General features: G+C 36.2%; 1 protein-coding gene across 1 annotated transcript; it reads right to left on the reverse strand.

Annotated features, from left to right (window-relative positions):
* Window positions 1–2,918: 2,918 nt before the first annotated feature.
* LOC102498220 (olfactory receptor 5H2-like) lies at window positions 2,919–3,860 on the reverse strand (the record flags this gene model as incomplete). The annotated part of the gene is made up of 1 exon (XM_006167230.2): window positions 2,919–3,860. A coding segment is annotated over exon 1 (924 nt), but the record flags the coding sequence as incomplete, so codon positions are not given.
* Between the last annotated feature and the right edge of the window lie 15,681 nt (window positions 3,861–19,541).

Below are 19,541 nucleotides of genomic sequence, written 5' to 3' on the forward strand. Positions count from 1 at the left end.
CAACCATGAGGATGACTTCTCACAATCCTTTCTCCTCCATTCTCCACTCAGGATTATGGGCACAGATGCACATGTTGCCAACATATTCTTTAAATTGAAGGTCCAGGACTTGAACAGTGCGGTTAGCCATCTGGGATTCAGTCACCTTAACCATGAAAACTATTGACTGGTTTGAAATCAGTTCTTTTTTATTCTGTAGCCATATTTTATTTTTTCTATGGGATTTGTGTATAAGAGATTTAATTTTAAAACTTGCTTTACAAATATTGTGTTGTATATATATATATATTAGCATTGGTGAAAGTTCTTTTCACATTTAAAGATTCTTAACCTTTGTTCTGATAGTAATTGGTACTTGCTTTCATTAGATATTTGGTTGGTTTTCCTTGATAGTACTTTCTTTTTCCTTTATTTTTTAAGCACAGAATAAGTGAATCAATAACTGAAACTTGATATATATCACCAATGCCAATGATTCTAGTTGTTAAGTGCATATTTATTGGGATTGGATTCTTTCCAATTCCAACTACGAATAGACATATTAAAAATTCAACTTTATGTGTAAGGCAAAATAATTACTATAAAAATAATTTCTCTCTTACCTATAATTGGAAAGAAATTGTGGAGAGCCTTTAAACATATTAGGCTTTCTAAAGCAGAATAAAATGCAACAGGATAAAGATTCCAATAACATAGGTAGCCATTTTTGCACACTGAATCATTTTGGAGATTGCATTTGTCATGTCCAGGAAAAAAGCTACAGACTCACTTTTGTACCCCTATTGTGCTTCAGCGAGGACACTTGTTCTGGATTAGCTAGTCACTGCCCCTCCTCCCTATAGGTTTTGAATTTGTAGAGAGGGACTCGAGAACAGAGATAAAAGTGAATTTTAGTTGCTAAGGCCGAACAAGTGGCAACATCAAGGTTTCAGGAAATGTATCCTGTATCCTCAATAATGGAATTATTTGGACCCTCCCCAGGGTCGCTGCTCATTTTTTGAGCTGATTTCTCCAAACTCTTAACCATTTTTATGTTAGAGCCAATTTATTTGGATACTGGCACGCAAGTTCAACTGCAGTAACGATACCCTCATCAAGCCTGTGTTGGGACATGTATGAACTATTAACTGGTTGCTTTACCGCCCCAGGGTCGCTGCTCATTTTTTGAGCTGATTTCTCCAAACTCTTAACCATTTTTATGTTAGAGCCAATATTTATTTAACGAATGTTTCCTGTTGCAACCAAGAACTCGGGCTTAGACACGAATACAAGGAAGATATTAGGAAAGAGAGACTCTAGTGGGAAACTATGGAGCTGAGTGCTGTGGACACGAAGAGAGGAGAGACAGTGCACAAGCACAAAGTGAAGTGCAATTCCAGATGCAGGAATAAGTGCTCCCATAGGAACTGGAGTTGACAGATAACTAGGTATGAACATTAAGATTTTTATTTAGTTTAATAAGAGTAGTTTCCCACTCTTGATCATAAGACAGGAGGGTTACGAGGCAACAGGCATTCTACACACCTAAAATTTCAAAGACAAAAAGTGGCTGAGGGACTGAGTCTAAAGCATTTGGAAATAAAGGGTGCCAGGAATGACTACTGCTTAACCTTTAGGCTCATCAGACTCTTTGTACCCTCATTGTGTGGTAGAAGCATAGTAGATTATATTTTCACCTGTGCCATGACAGTTGGAATAAGTATGGTAATTATTGTAACTACCCTATTAAGGCCAGAAAATAGTGACAATGATTCTAGAAAAACCACCCACTGTCCTTTTCCCAGAGAAATTATGAATAAAGAACCCTTTATGTAACCTAGCATTAAGTCAAGCCATATAAACCAGACACTCACCAATGCTCGGAGCTGCCTTGCCTATGTGATAGCCCTTTTATCTTTCTTTTTTGATAACGATTCTCTCCTTCCTCTCAGAGTCAGAAATGAAACTGTTCAGCTATCTCCTCTCACAGGGCTACTTCACCTATGGAGTGGTCCACTCTGTTCATTTTCCTTAAAGTAATTAAAGTTAATTTTTATATGAAATTTGTATATGAGAGACTTGACATAAAATCTCCATTTACAAACTGTTCTTCTTCAGTATGTTAGTGCTGTTCAAAGTTCCACCTATATTGAATAGATGTCCCAGTTGTTGTAGTGTGGTTGGCAGCATGGTGAATGGAGGGCTGAAAGTCACTTGGCCAGCCAAGTCAGCCTGAAACACACCAGGTATGCATGCATTCAAGATACTGATAAACTGGAGAGCTGGGGAGACTGTGGCTTGACTAGACTCTCCTGATAATGCTTCTCTCTCTCTCTTCTGTGTAAACATGTTCACAAAGTATCTTGAATAAAAGTAGAGGTATTTTATATTTATTGTTGAAATGATTAGAACTATCCTTTGCTAGAAATCTTACTAATTTTACTTGAAATTGCTCTGTTCTCCAAAGAATTTCATAATAAAAATGAACCTGACACTAACTTCATAAGTAACTGATGATGAAAACACTAAACTCGAAAATATTGAAAGAGATTTATTCTAAGGTACTGTGAGTGACCATATAATGGGAAACAGCTCTACTACTATCCACGGCATTATCCTCAAGGCCTTATCAGATGAACTTCACTGTTTTGGAAATAAATGCATTTACAAAGTCATATTTACAAACTTACAAATTGGAAAATATTATTTCTTTTTGCTCTATTATAGTAGAATGACAGTAACCCTTGATTAAAATGCCTTTAACTCTTGAAAAAAATATACAAATATTTAAGAAGTTTACTATGAACTAAAACCTTATGTCATTACAATGCCATAGCATTTGTTATTGTAAACACTTTTGAACACTAACTAAAGCAAAGATAACTGCAAAATTTTCTGTTTTACTAGAAATAAAAGAGATACTACTGTGCTTTCAAAATATTTTTCTTTAATTTTGATGTCAGTGAATCTATGACTTGCTTATTTCTCAGACTGTAGATAATTGGGTTCAACAAAGGAATGATGACCACATAAAATAAAGAGTCTGTCATATCTTTATCATCTGCTTCTGGTGATTGAGGCAACACATATATAAAAAAAAGAGGGCCATAGTATAAGAACACAGATGAGAGATGGGCTCCACAGGTGGAGAAGGCTTTCTTTATGCCTTTCAAAGACTTCTTTTTTAAGATGGAAACTAGAACAAGTGAATAAGAGACAAGAATAGTTGTAATGGTAAGCATCTGGAATGTACCAGCAAAGATAAAAATTACTAAAAAATTAATAGAAGGATCAACACAGGAAATCTTTAGTAACGGGATAATGTCACAGTAAAAGTGATGTATTATGTTGGAATTACAGAAGGTTAATCGAAATAAAAGCCCTCCATGAAGCAAAGCATGAAGAAATCCACACATAAATGACAATAATATCAACCGGATGCATAGTCTGTTGGTCATAATCACGGGATAAAGTAAGGGTTTGCATATGGCTACATAGCGATCATATGCCATTGCTGACAAGAGGAAACATTCTGTGCTTACAGTGATTGCAAAGGAGAAAAATTGTATCATGCATTCAGAGAGAGAGATGATCTTACTCTGAGCTAAGAAGTTGATCAAGATCTTTGGAGTGACTGTGGATGACATCCAAGTATCCACAAAGGCTAAATTCCCAAGGAATAAGTACATGGGGATGTGAAGGTGAGGGTCATTCCAGATGAGAGCAATCAGACCAAGGTTCCACACGATGGTGATGAGATATATGACCAAAAATGCCAGGAAAAGGGGGATTTTCCACTCTGGCTGATACCTTAATCCTGTGAGAACAAACTCTGTCAGCAATGTTGCATTTTCCTTTTCCATGTTCTTATTAGACGTCTCCTGAAATGAAAGGCAGTAAATAACAAAAAAGCATTTACTATGTAACAAATGAGTTGAAAGGTAGAGGAGTGTTAGAAACAATGTACTTATAACAGCCCTCTTAATTTTATGTATTTCTACATGATATATGAAATCAATACTTAGGGAATTTATGAGGCAAGAAAGTGCAATGATTTTATAAAAAATGTTTGCAAGAATTGGTAGATTTAGAGAAAATGGTTTACATTATAAACATGGGCTGAATGTGGTAAACTGCAAATTCACACAAGAAAAAAATAATTTTGTGTCAGACATTAATACAGGTTCATGGGAGAAAATATTTGAAGAACTAGTATTGTAAAAAAAAAAATCAAAGCCATGTGATAATTTTTAAATGTTATCCCTTTGCCAATAGGCATTCACCAAAAACTTTTAAGATGAGAGACTAACAATGTATGACAGATTTTAAAATTAAGCTTTTTTTATTATTATTTTTTTTTTTGTAGGGGTTGGGGGAAACTGCATGCAGGGTCAGAAGTTGGTGTGGAAGTTAGGGCCTCTGGATCCCACTGGCCAGTTGCAGGATTTTAGTCTCAGACCTGGCACCTGGCAGCTTGAAAGACACATGTATATGTGTGCCCAAACTCTGAGAGGGGAATGAAGGGATTTCTGCATGGTCACCCCTCCTGGGGGGAGATTTCTCACTTTTCCTCTCTGTTTCTCTCTCTCTCTCTTTCTCTCTCTCTCTGTCTCTCTTTCTCTCTCACACATGTACCCTATAGCAAACTATAAGGCTAGAAAAAAAGTAAAAACACAGCATCTAAATTGGGTGAATACGAGTTGGGAATACTAATCAGGAAGTTGCTATTACTGACCAATATTTCCAAACCAGATTACAAGCCAGAGTTCTCTGGAAGAACTATTTGTAAAATATATACATTTTAAGGTGAAGTACAAGGGGAGAAAACATTAGAGAGAAAAATGCAAAAAGTAAAAAAAGAAAGAAAAAAGAGAAAATAGAAAATAGAATGTATTAAATTTTTTACTCTTAAGTCCTTGTGGACTTTTTCCCTCCTATGTATACGTTTTCTCTAACCAAGTCGTAACTACTATTGTGGTATCAATATATATATTTAAAATTGTTCATTTATTTCTTTCATGAGAGAAAAAAAGAGAGAGAAAGAGCAATAGGCACCCTCAACAAGGTCCTCATGCCTCAGTTCACCTCTAGTCCCAGCCAGCCTGGATCACAGACGTGCATATTCATATCCAGAGTATCGAGGGAGGTCCCAGGACCCAAGGCCAAGACCTTTCCATGTGGGTCAAGTTACACTATACTTCACCACTACTTTCCCCCCAATTTAAAAAAATTAAGTTAATACTGGAGAAGTAGAAACACTTGTTCAAGACTAAGAACTAAAAATCTGTATTTTAAAAATGTTTCTCAGGTGACTCAAAGGCATGTTACATGATAAGCCCATCTGGGATATGACATTGACATAATGAGGATGGTAAAAGCGAATTTCACCCTTTTAGAACTCAAAAGGTAGGTCACTATGATTTAGACATATTGGATATGACCATGGTGATCATTGACTAAAAGAGGAGCAACCTGAATACTGGGGAGATATACATTGATAAAATTTGATACTGGAGCTGGCCTCTAGTATACTTGGTAAGGGTACTGGATTCCCCATGATTGTCCATGTTTCAAGTCCCAGCTTTGTGGCTTAAAAACATTTCAGCATGAGTGCATATGTGCACGAATTCCTAAAGGAATGAACAAAGAGTAGGAAAAGGATGGCCGCAAGACCACATCCATTGGGGCAGGTACTTTCTTCTTTTTTCTCTCTCTGGCACGTGTTTGTACCAAAGGCAATTTAGAAACAAATGAACTAGAAACAGCTGTGCTAACAAGTGTGGAGTGAGCATCATCTGAACAATCAGGTCAGATATATTCAGCAATGATGGTCTTAAACCTTATGCTGATTAAACGTTGCGAACCTTAGAATCACTTCCTTTTTAAAAAAATTTGATATTAAAAATGTTTGAATAGGTTTTGTGTATGAAAGAGATTTGATTTTAAATTTTGCTTGGTAAATATTGTATCATTCGGGCCCAGCAAGTTGAGTGGTGTTTGAGGCACTGGTCTCCCACATGGCTGACCATGGTTCAAGTCCCAGACTTGGTGGTTTTCTTTCTCACTCTTCCTTTCTCTCTCTCTGGTCAAACTAAAAAATAATAATAGCAAATTTTTAAAATTATATAAATAATTCTTTAAAAATATTGTATCATTATGGCTTGAGAAATGGGAATCACAGAATGATGAGATGCCGTTGAGTATACTTCTGTCTCTCTGTCACTCATGCACACAGGAACTATCTAAATACATACCTACTTATATACATATATACACACATAAACATACATATCTATATTTATCTAGATATATGGAGAGAGATATATATCTATACCTATATATACACATACACACATATACATATATGTGTATACATACACACACATACACCCATATACACATATGTATACATTTAAGTAACAAAGTTTTTTAAAATATTAGTTTTGTATTTATTTATAAACAAATGAAGAGATAAACAGGAGTAAATGATACAGAGGCACATCTTTGCCAACATGATCTTGAATTCAGCGATGCATCCCTAACCTAAGTCAGCCCAAAGTCAGGGCCATGTGTAAGTTCGGCATACTCATGGAGGTGTCTACACACAAACCCAAACTCTTCCCATGTCTGCCAGCCTCATAAAATGTCGTGTTTTACTACTGTGCTGCCACACAGCCCCTTGAAGGTATTAATCAAATATTGTGATTAATGAAAAAAAATGGGTCTTTTATCAAAATCATCAAAAATAAGGCTGTGTATGTTTCTGACCTAAATCTTTAAACTGGCTATTAGTGTTTAATGTGCTAGTTCACCACAAGTTATCCTATAAATTATTATACTTAAGCTAATGAAATATTAAAATGTCACTAAAGGAACAAGTCAGTCTTTCCACTGTACTTATCCATATTGTACTGATGAAAATAAATTATAGAGACAAGCAGTAACAGGTCTCCAATGTCAACGTAACTATCTTGAAAGTTTGAAGTCCAGTTTAAGATTAAAACATACAACATTTAAAAATAAAGCATAGTGATTATCATACAAGTAATTTCTCTCTTACCCATATCTTCAAAGAAATTATGGAGGTCCTAAAAAAGTAGTAAGCTTTCTAAACTAAATTACAGTACAATAGAATACCAATAATACAGGTAGCCATTCTTTGTGCACTGAATAATTTTGGAGGCTTCATTTCCCAAGCTCAAGGAAATGTTGCTCATATAGATTTGCTTAAGCACAAGAAGAAACAATTGTACAAGGGTGTGCTTTTGCCAGAAGAGGAAAGACTGACTGAAATTCCCTAAGAGTGCTGGAGGAGTCACTGTAGGACAGAGTGAAGCTGTTCCACTGGGCATTGTTATTTGTTTGAGAAGTCCAGGTTTTCCCCAAAGGCATAAAAACCATTCTGGAATCACAAACACCATTTTACTGTAGACAGTTCTAAATTTTAACAGTTGAAATAACACTTTATGCCAATATTATCCACCACAGGTGACGCATCTGACATTTATGAAAACTTTATTTTATATATGTTTAACTTTATTCCACTACTATCAGTAAATACCTGAGTTAGGAAATTATTTAAACCACTGGATTTTTTTTTCAGGTTCAATTCAAGAATTCACTGTTTTGATTGTACTAGTCTCTTATACATTTATCTTTACAATCATAAAAAAAATATGGGGAAAGGGATAAGAAAAATGTCACCATCTTATCTTAAATACTATAATGTAAAATTGGAAATATTTAAATGCTAATATATATCAGTGCATCTTATGTCCTATGATGAAGGAAAAAGATAGGAAAGTAAAGAAAAACATGGCTTAATGTGTATATAACTTGTTGAAATCTAATTAACAAAATAAGCAGGACATACTTATGACAATTATAGTCCTTATTTCTACAACTGGTCCTGAAGTCATAGGTACTATTTATAAATATCTTCTACTTTGACTCATTCAGTCATCTTTTTTCTTCAGAAATCACTTTGGAAGGGTTTTGTTCTTCTTTTTTCAGGAGGCAGAGGGTTTAATTCATGTGTGGTCTGAATCATTTATAATCCTGCTTGGTTTGAATTGATGGGGGTTTCCATTGACTTTAATCACAGGCATATTGACACCTCTCAGACGCATTGAGAGTAGAGGGAATGTATGAATCCAGAGAAAGTATCTGTTCCGCATGAGAAAATACTGCCTTTTTTATGATGAAAGCATCCCATTGTAATCAATCTGCTATTGGTTGAACAATTACATACTGGGGGGCTCAGTGTTGGTCTCTTGTGCTGATAAATAGGCTCTTAACAGGGGCCCCGAACAGGTCAGTTTTGGAGAAAGGTCAATTCATGCTGCAAAGCCCATGCATGATGATCATCTCTACCAATATGGTCATTTTGTCCATGAGCCCATTAGTATTTACAATGGTGAGTTGAGAAGGAAGCCAACAGGTGGCCACAGGTCAATCATGTTATCCTCTTAATTATTAATGTCATTATCATTTGAAATTATCATTCACTTAACATCATATGGGCTAAAACGATCTCCATGATTTTTCACAATCACACATATCTATACAAATAATTTACTATAAGTTTTTTATCAACGATTTTCCAATCCAGTTCGTTACAGGTCATATCGAGCAAAGCCATTGACCTCGGCTCATAATCAGTATATTATCATATACCTGACCCATTCTTCTAAACAAAATGAATTAAAAAATGTACAAATCAAAGTTTTGTACTATGACAGGAATTAATTTCACTACTGCCTTTTAGGGATGTCAGAGAAAAAAGGCAGTAGTGCTGCATCAATCAACCTCTGAGTGGTGCCTGAATACTCAGAGACCATCTGTACACAGGTCCATATTTTCTTTCCAGTGTCAATGGATTGCATGAAACTACTCCAGGAAGCTTTAGGTACAAGATGACACAGAGAAGGTAATGTGGCAGGAGTTGGAACTATGGTCATGTGGACCACTACTTCGTGTAACTTACTTGTGATTCTGTAGTGTGTTAAAGACAGCTAGAGTACAGAAGACTTCCATTTCATGACTGAGTATTCCTGTGCATGTCCAACTTTATGTCCTGGTCATGGAGTATGGTTAAGACTTCAATCCCAACTAAGGCCCAGAGGAGACAAAGAGCCATTTCCTCAGAAGGAAAATAACTGTGGGTAAAGGATGGGGCTTTGCTCCTAAATTCTATAAGCTTAAGCTGATTTCAGCTACCTATGCCTGACAAAGGCCTTACAAATCCTTTTTATCTGTCACTCCCACAGCAGTCATCCAAGAATGTGCTGGATCCAAGGGCCCGGTCAATTTCCACAGCACCCGAGAGCTTTCTCCTTCCCTGAGTCAAAGAGAAAACTTGCTGCTTTTAGGATCACTCTGTAAATGGGCCACAGTAAGAGACCTAAATGAGGAATGTGTTTCCTCCATAATCTAAATAGGCATACTAGATGTTGTGCATCCATATGCAACTGCTTATTCTTCATGAATGTCTCAACATACCCCGTAACTGAATTTCAGTACACAACACAATGAGTAAGGAGAGAGTCAAACAAACTGTGTGTACATAGTCAGTGGAAATCTAGTTCTGGTTTTGTTGACAGTGACCTCTGCATTTCATCCTGCTTGTTTCTGCATTCTGCAAAGTTTTTATGGTGTTTCCTGTGTTATTTATTCTATATTTTTTCTGGGGGAGGGGTTGTTAATGTTGTTTTTATCTCCAGAGTGCATGTGCACTGGCAAGAGAGAAATAAAGAGAAAGTGGAAGAAAGGACCCCCAATGGGTTATGATTTCACTGCAATGTCTTCTTGTCCATCTCTCCATCTTGATGAAATTTGGGTCATGCACACATACATGCCTCGTGTGCTTTTCATGCCAGGGCTAGGATTAGTCATGCAGTTGACCATGTGAGATCTGGCTCCCTTAACTACTAGGCTATAGAGTTACACTATATTATATTTTGTCAGTGTCTTTATCTTTTTTAAAAGTTATTATTTATTTATTTATTTTTATTATTTTAATTTTACCGGAGAGAGAGAGAAAGCAAGCTGTCAAGTCCAAGACTTGAATTATAGTTGGCCATGTCGGAGTCCAGCACGTTAACCCCCATGTTACCTGCTGGTCTCATCATTGTCTTTTTTTTTTTTTAACAAAATTCAATGAAGTAGTATAATTTCTTAATTAGTCTAAGAGTTAATGACTGTTTAAATTTTGAGAAGTACTGTTATAGTTTTGACTTGTATTTATTTGCTTTTATCTAAATCCTGATCATGTTGGTGTTAGAATACAGTATAGAATAATTTTACCTCTAATTTCTTCAACTGTATAAGATATCATAAAACAATGAGTAAGATATTATAAAAGAATGAGTACTATATGTATATATATGTGTATGTGTGTATATATATATTTGCATGAGTATAAAGAGAGAGAAGCTATGAATCTTTTATATCTCTAGCTTAAGCAGTGAATGTACCTTCTTAATAAATAATACTATGACTATATAATTTTATATTTAACATATTTTGTTCTTGTATTTATTTTCATATAAATTTATGTATAATATTTAATTTGTATATACACATGAACAAATTGCCATATATAAATTTACATACAGATTTAGATACCTATGTGACAGGTGTATGTTATCTGATTGCAGTGACAATCCATTGAAAGTCATTGAGCACTTATGAGTTCATCAAGGCTCTATATATGAGGAGCTATGTGCTTGCAATATTTGGGAAGTACAAGAGTGTTAGTGCAGCAAAGGATAAGTAGCTAGAATTTTGCAAAATACACAACTGAATACATTTTTAGGGTGAAGGCCTCTGGTATTAGTAGGATTTCCTTCATTTCTCCATCCTATATATTCTTGTGTATATAGTTATGTAGAGATAAACAATATAACTATATGGGTATATAATATAATATGTATATATTCCTTTCTCTCTCTATATATATTTATTATATAATATATATTATAAATATATATATATACTTTTATACTATTTTTAGACTTCTTTTGAAAATTCTAAAGAGAACAAATGTATAAGCAATAAGAGCAGTCCCAATAGTGAATATCTGCTTTGAACAGAGAAAATAAAAACAATTACATAAGTAAGAGACAGGTTAGTCTAAGAAATCTTAAACAGTGGGGTAATGTCAACAAAATAGTGTGGTCATATTGGAATTACAGAAGTTAACTTAAATTTAAAATCCTTCATAGGGGCCCAGCAGCTGGAGTGGAGGTTAAGATGTTGGATCTGACATGTCCAACTGTGCAGTTTAGGACCCAGACAGTGGCTTGAAAACTATGCCAGGTGCATGTAGATACATGCGTGCCCAAAATCCTTAAAGCAGAATGGAGAAGAAAGGGTTAGGATGTGATCATCTCCCTATAGGGGTCATTTCTCATTTTCCTTTTTCTCTCTCTCTCTCTCCCAGAGAGCAAAAATGAAAACAAAAATAAAAACAAGACAAAAAATTCTTCATAGGGCCAGCCCTGTATCATAGCAGTTAAGTTCTGTGCACAGCAAACCAGATCTCACACGGTGACTGTGGTTAGAATTCCGATCCCAGGTGACTTGAAAAACATGCCAGGCATGTATACCCCCAAATTTGACAGATTGAAGAAAAGGAGGAAATCGAATTGCAGAGAGATTGTAGCATGATTATGCCCATTGGGGATTTGTGGTCTCTCTCTCTCTTTCCTCTCCTCTGGTGAGCACACCATTTAGTAATTAAAAGAACATCTCTCCATGAATTAAGGCATGAAGAAGAATACTAAGGAGTGACAAACCTAACTAAAAGCATAAACTATTGCTCATAATCACTGGGTGAAATAAAGGTTTATGTATAGCTACATAGTCATTATGTGCCATTGCTGTCAAGAGAAAATGTTCCATGGTTACACTGATAGAACAGGAAAGCAATTATGTCATGCATTAAGACAGTGCTGTCATCTTACTCTTGCCTATGAAGTTGGCCACAATGTTAAGATTCTTTGTGGATAATATCCAAGTATCCATGAAGTCTAAACTTCTGAGAAAGAAGTACATAGGGATGTGAACACCAGGATTGCTGTAGATGAGAGCAATTAGACTAAAATTCCTCATGACGGTGATGTGATATATGATCAAAAACTCGAGGAATAGAGGAATTTTTCACTCTAGTTGGAATTGAGTCTTGTGAAAACAAAATCTGTCAGGAGTTTTGCATTTTCTTCTCCAAATGCCCTCAGGATATCAATTGAAATAAATTGATAAAAATGTAAAAAAGAATATACATGACCAATTTTCACAGTGGTCTAGAGTTAAAGAAAATCAAATAAAGCAATTAATAGTCCCTTTTATTCATTTATTTCTACTATATTGATGGGCACTGACATCAGGGAACTGAAAAAAAGTAAAAAGTATAAGTCTTTTAGTTAATAGTACATTTCTCAATTAATAGATTTATAAAAATGAGAAGAATCTAAACATGTGCTAGATTTGTGGGCAAATGATTCAGTGTGTTAGAGAAGTCCTGGTTTTGGGACATGGAAGCAGGAATAGTGAAAACATTGTTTGAAGGATCAGAATTATAAAATGAATTGCATATCATGTGACGAATCAAAAACATGGGACCAGCATTTAGCGTAATGGCTATGTCGCTGGACTCCCATGAAGACTACCGTGGTTCTAGTCCTGGACTCAGTGACTTAAACTCATGCTGGGCGCATGTGCGTGTGTGCAAGTTCCTGAGAGGTGAATGGAGGAGAAGGGATTGCGGCATGGCCATCACCCCTGGAGGGTGATTTCTCACTTTCTGTCTCTCTGTCTTTCTGGTGAGTGCACATGCCATGTAGCAAAAAACTCTCAAAAAAAAAAAAAAAAGAATTGTAAACTTTATATCTTTGGAACTGGAACACACTCTAACCTTTCTGTCTTTCTTTTTTGAAGAGGTTTTCGCTATAGGGCGTGTGCACTCACCAGAAAGACAGAGAGACAGAAAGTGAGAAATCACCCTCCAGGGGTGATGGCCATGCCGCAATCCCTTCTCCTCCATTCTCCTCTCGGATCTTGGGCATACTTGCACACATGCCTGGCGTGAGTCTAAGCAACCGGGTCCACGACTTTTACCGTGATCAACTACATGGTAGTCCAGTGACATAGCCATTATGCCAACCACTGGTCCCTACACTCTAAACTTTTGAGGCACAAAATATCATCTCAAGATATTTTTTGAATTAAATATTTGGTATTGGAGAGAATAGGCTGCAAGGAAGAAAAACTAGAACAAGAGGGTGTGATCAGGAATCTACCACTACTGTCCAGGGGACCTCAAACCAGGTTACACATCACAATTGTTTGGTGAAGTTTTTGTGCAAAATATAGATGATGAGGTGTTACTATGAAAACTTGTGTAAGAGTTCATGAATGTGGTCTTGGAATCTGCATTTTAAAAACGCTCCCTAAATAACTCAAATGCTTGTGAAGTGACTACTCATGTGTAAAATGACACTGGGAATAGTGAGACCAAAGAGATGAATTTAAAGGGGATTTAGAAAGTTTGTGGAAAAAGGAATTGAAATACAAGTTTGTTTTAGTGCAAAATATTTTGAAAGCCATGCACATTATTTTCCACGAGGTCTCTGAAGATACATCACATAAAATGTGAAGAAGATGGTCAGTGAAAGTAAGAGGAGTCGCTGGTAAGTTGAAATGAGATGAGAACTCAGACTCATTGGCAAAAAAGAGTGTTCTCTGAATGTTCAGGTTCCATATACTCACTTGCACAAGTCTACTAGAACTCGATAGAAATGATGACCTGGTCTCACTGGGGCGGTGAAGAGCATAGATACAGATGTATGCATTAGAGTATGTACAAAACCTAAAAGAATGGAGAGGAAACTAGAAAAATTTATATTGAAAAGATGAATATATATCATTTGTTAGGTCCCCAATGTTTTATCCTATTTGCTACCTTGTGGGTTAGGCAGGTAAAGAAGGTGCCAAAAGAAGTAGAAATTCAGTTTCCTACCCTTAAGACACTTAGAGTGAGGACTCTTGATGTAGGTAGTATTCCAAATAACATGAAAACTTTTTATTTTTTAAATTCAGAATTAAAGGTTAATTTTTAATAGTTTTTTCCCCCTAGGGCATTTTTACTTCACAATTATAATTAAAAAAATTTTTCTATAAGGCATATGAATTTGCCAGAGAGAATCAGAGAGAGGAAAAATGAGAAATATCCCCAGAGACAATAGTCATGCCATAGTTGCTTCTCTTCCATTTTCCCCTAAATATTTAGGGCATGCACACACGCATGCCCACAGTGATTTTTTACAAACTGCCTGGTCCAGGACTTGAACTCCGGTTGCCATGTGTGTGTCCAGTGCCTTAACTACCATGCCACCTGCTGACCCCAAAAGGTTAATTTTTATACCGAATTTGTATATAAAAGAGACACTTGACATAAAATTTCAATGTACAAACTATGTTGTTCATAAATATGTTATATTGCTTGAAAGTTCTTTCTATATTTAAAACTTGGCCCAGCTTCTATGACACAGTAAATAGTATACTTAATGTAATGCCTGAAGTCACGTAGCCTACCAAGTGCACCTGACATACAACAGGCAAACCTGGTCTTATCCAAGGTCTGGACGAAGGGGAGGGCTGGGGAAGATTATGGTTTGGCCAGATCCTATTGATGGTACTCCTCTCTCTTTCTCTGTCTCACATGCGAACACTGTCTACCATAATCTTTAAAATGTAATTTTATATTTGTTTTTACAATGATTAAAACAGACATTTTCTAGAAATCCTGCTAGTTTTACTCAAAATCAGTTTTATCCACCAAACATTATCAAAGTTAAATTGAAACAAAAACTGGAAGTTGAATCAGCTGTCTATGGAAATACCAAACTCTGTAAAATACAAAAAGAGGTTTATTCAAAGTCAATATGAGCAACCACTGCTGGGAAACACAAACTCAAGTAACTTTGACAAAGTGTTCCAAGGAATTTGGTTGTAAAAGGTCTTTTGAACATTTTAGGAAAGCATAAACTGTGTACCAACATATATGATGATTATGGATTGACTTGCACAAAAACACAGGACCTCCTGAAATAGAGTAAATTCAGAGATTCTTTGAAAATGTGTTGGTTGAAAGAGTAAAACTTTGTTAAAACTTGTAGGCAGCACTAGGAATGTTTAAATTAACCTTAACATGAATAAGGGAGTTTCTTTTCTTTTTTTTTTTTTCTATTTTATTTTCCATAGGGTACGTGCACTAGTCAGAGAAAAACAGAGAGAGAGAGAGAGACAGAGAGAGAGAGAGACAGAGAAAAACACAGAGAGAGAGAGAAATACACACACACACACACACACACACACACACAGCACTCTCAACAGGGTCTTCCCACCATGATCTACCCCAAGCCCTCCGCCAACCTCTGGCTCATGGACAAGTGTGTGCCTGGCTCACGTGGTGAGGTCCCTAGACTTAGACTTGCAACCTTCCTATGTGGGATTACCTCACCGAGCATCATGCTCTACCACTGTGCCGCTGTCTGACCCCAAGCCCAGTTGGTTTTTGTCATTCCTTACTATTATTTAAAATTATGTAGCTCATGCTACATGTCAAACTCCTGACAGCACTGGCCTGAGGAGAAGGGATAAAGCATCCCTGGGTGCAGGGAAGGGCAGTCACTGAGTATACCTCAGCCCAGGGGAGGGTGGTAAACAACCTTTCTCCATTTCAAATGCAGAAAGCACAGGAGGACGTGAGTTTGTGTTAAATTAGAAACAAGAACCTCCTCTCATCTTGTACAGTTTGCTATGCCAGATTGAGTAGTCTCTCCCTCACCCCCCTCAGACCTTGAGGTGCAGGATGAGACGCATCTGATCAGCACACTGGCTTCCCGAGTTATTTCTAGATGCCATAGGTAAGCCCCTAAGATTCTCATGAATCAGCAAAATCGATGTGTGCATTCCAGAAACTACTCAAGTCACCTCTCTGCTGTGCTTTCAGCTCATCTTGCTTAGGTGAGACAAAAAGATACATAATCCGTATTCCCAGACTCCTCAGCGATATGCAAGTATTCACTAATTCTTTTATCCCAATGAGAAAAAAAGAGATAAACAACACAAATTTCATTTCTTCCTGTGTTCCTCTTTGAATTCTGCTAAGCCCACCAGGACCTTTTTTGGTTACACTTTTGTAATTGGTTGTTCATTTTTTAAAGGATAAAACAAACGAGAGATTAAAAACAAAAACAACAAAGCAGAGTTTATTACTTGTGGGATAAGAAACTGCCAGAGCCATATTGCTCAAGAAATGAATTCAACTGTCCTCTCCTCTCTGTGCTTAAGGCAAAGGGATCATTTATTTCTTTTTTGTTTTTAAATTTTTTACCTATGTTGTTTGTTTCACGTATGTCTTATTAGAAGCGATTCTAGATATTACAAAAAATGTCTGAGGTAGCCTAAGTTTAGGGGTAGCCAGATTTAACAAATAAAATTTCAAGATGCCAGCTTAATTTGTACTGCAGATAAACAATGAACCTTTTTATTTTTAGTATAAGTATGTGCCAAATACATTATGGGACAAACTCATATTTTCCATAGGGTACGTGCACTAGTCAGAGAAAAACAGAGAGAGAGAGAGACAAGGATATTGAGAGATAACACCCCCACCCCCATGGGACTGGCCATGCCACAATCCCTTCTTCTCCATTCTCCTCTTGAAATTTAGGGGATTCTTTCACATGCACCCAGTGTGCTTTACAAGAGGTCTGATATGGGACTCAAATCTGGGAGTTGGTCATGGGGGATCCTGTGCCTTAACTACCACACCACCAGCTGGCCTAACAAGGGAGTTTATTAATCGTCATGTGATGTTATGCCAGTGTCAGCATATAGGAAGTAAGCAGCAGTAACTGTGTCAATTTGACCAATGCAGTAATACTGATGATATAGAAGCATGGTTCTTTCTAGTCCCCCAGGAATTTATTTTTTAAATAAGAAAATATGAGCAGAGTTCAGTCCTTGTTGTCATCTTCAATAACCGCAGTCATTAAATGTATTTTATATAGCATGAAATTGCTTTCATGCAATCTCAAATCAAAAATAATGGATAACTTTTAAATTATTTCTGTCTCTGGATACTTAATAGGTTATAACATTGGAAAAAGGAGGAAGGGCATTACAGTGTGTGCTAAACTATATGTGTTTGCATGCACACCCACCCCCACGCGCACACACACACACACACACACACACATGCAAAATAACTCAGTGAAATTATCAGAACTGGATGAAAGGACAGAGAAGTTAATATTTAATTGATACCTTAAAAGTTGTAATTAGAATATGTAACTAAAAGAAATGTTTTTTATGCAAATCAACAGAAACATATATTATATAACAAGTATGAGGAGCTGAAAATTAAAACTTAACTTACTTGAGGCTTTGGTTCACTAAAACTCACAAACTCATTATAATTTGGTTAACAAAATAAGAAAAGTCACTAAAAGGAATAAATTAATATTAAAATCCCCAACTTGGTTGTCCATATTTTGAAGACAAATGTGTACAGATAATTTACTAATTGGTTTTTATTTCCAACTACTTATATTAAAAGCTTGTAAACATAATCTAAAAGTATTATATAACATATTGAAGAGCATTATCAATTTCTCTTGTAAAAATATTGAAGGTTATAAAAATCATTTCTTTCTTATATGTAGATTTTTTTATTTATTCTTATTTTTTATTTCACTTTTGTATACATTCAATTACATTTTTTAGCTTACAAAGTGAATATTTCAATATGTGAACATTTCTCCCTAGTCCAGTTGTATATGTAGATTTTGTAATGTATGAGAAATTCAAATGTCCAGGAATTACAGACTTTAAAATAATAAACATCGAGGGAACAGCAAATGGCGAGACTCCCACGTAGTCAACCATAGTTCAAAATTCTAGATCCGGCAGCTTAAATCTCATGCTGGCATGCTTGCATGCACGCCCCAAATCCTGAAAGAATTGAGGACATGCTATTACATTGTGGCCATACTTTTGGGAGAGATTTCTTGCTTTCTGTCTCTCTCTGTCCCTCCGGTGCACATGCCCTATAGCAAAAATTTCTCTTAAAAACTCATAAACATTAAGTCATTGTAGACATGATTACTTTTAATAACTGAAGTTGCATTTAGTCCACTTTTTTCTTCTACAGTTAACACCTCTGACATGTTTCAGTAAACTTCAGTGTGTGTGTGTATGTGTGTGCATAATTTGTACCTCTCACACTCTTATTAAGTGTGAACTTCTCTGAAATGCAAATATGATTAAAATGAAGTCCACGTTTTAGATACAGTACAGAATACATCCTAAGTGAAGGCGTCCTCCTCACACAACCTGTAGCTCAAGTCCAAGTAGATACATAGCTACCACATATTATGTTGAAATCTTATTCGACCAATTTCAGAGGGAAAATACATTAGTACAACCAGTACGGCGGCTCCTGACAGACAAAAAATAGAACTTCTGCCATATGCTCAAGCAATCTCACTATTAGACATATAGCAAAGGCAAAGAAAGCAACGCTGCACAGAGATACCCACACTTTGATGTTTATTATAGTTCTATTCACAAAAGTCAAGATAAGGAGGCAACCTAAGTATCCACCAACAGATAGGTGGATAGGATAGATACTACTCAGCCACCGGAAACAATGTGGTTCTGTCAGATGAGGCAATATGGACATGACATGACAATATGGATATTTCTTTCCATTCTTCACTTGGCATGGAAGTGAAGAATCTTCTGATGCCCTACCACATTCATAAACATTGCCTCTGTTCACCCAAACACAAAGCTGCCTCATCTACTGAGTTGCATGCAATACAGCTGAACTAGGTTCAATGGCATTATCCATAAATCCTTATCAGATGAACTACTGGATAGTCGGAACAGACATGACACATAATACATCATGACTTTTCCAATGACCAAATACATTGATTAGAATTGAATGTTTTTACAAAACCACATTCAAGAACATATAAGCCTGCAAAATATTTTCATTTCTTTTTTGATATTTTTCGTTTTCTTTTTGCTATAAGGGTGCATATGTCTCTGGAGATAGCAAAATAGAGAGAGGTAAAAAGAGAATCACACCCCCTTCCTCGGGGTAGGGGGAGATGGCCACACTGCAATCCCTTCTCCTCTAGGGATTTCGGACACACACAAACACAGGCCATGTGTCACTTGCAGGACACTGAATCTGGGACTTGAACCACAGTAGACTATGTGGGAGTCCAGCACCTTAACCACCATGCTACCTGCTGGTGCCTGTTTTTTTCTCTTTTTTGCTGGATATGTTTGTATGACATTTAAACTGAATTAAAATCCTTTATATTCTAGTGAATATGATATACAGACAATTTAAAATGCTTATTAGGTTCTAACTCCTTAAGTTATTACAATACTAGGACATTTATTATTCCCAAACCTTTTTATCATAAAAAAATATAGATAACTGCAAAATTCTGTGACTGTTTTACCAGAAAGAGAAA

This window comes from Tupaia chinensis, unplaced genomic scaffold (genome assembly GCF_000334495.1).
Source record: "Tupaia chinensis unplaced genomic scaffold, TupChi_1.0 Scaffold144648_1, whole genome shotgun sequence".
Lineage (NCBI taxonomy): Eukaryota > Metazoa > Chordata > Mammalia > Scandentia > Tupaiidae > Tupaia > Tupaia belangeri.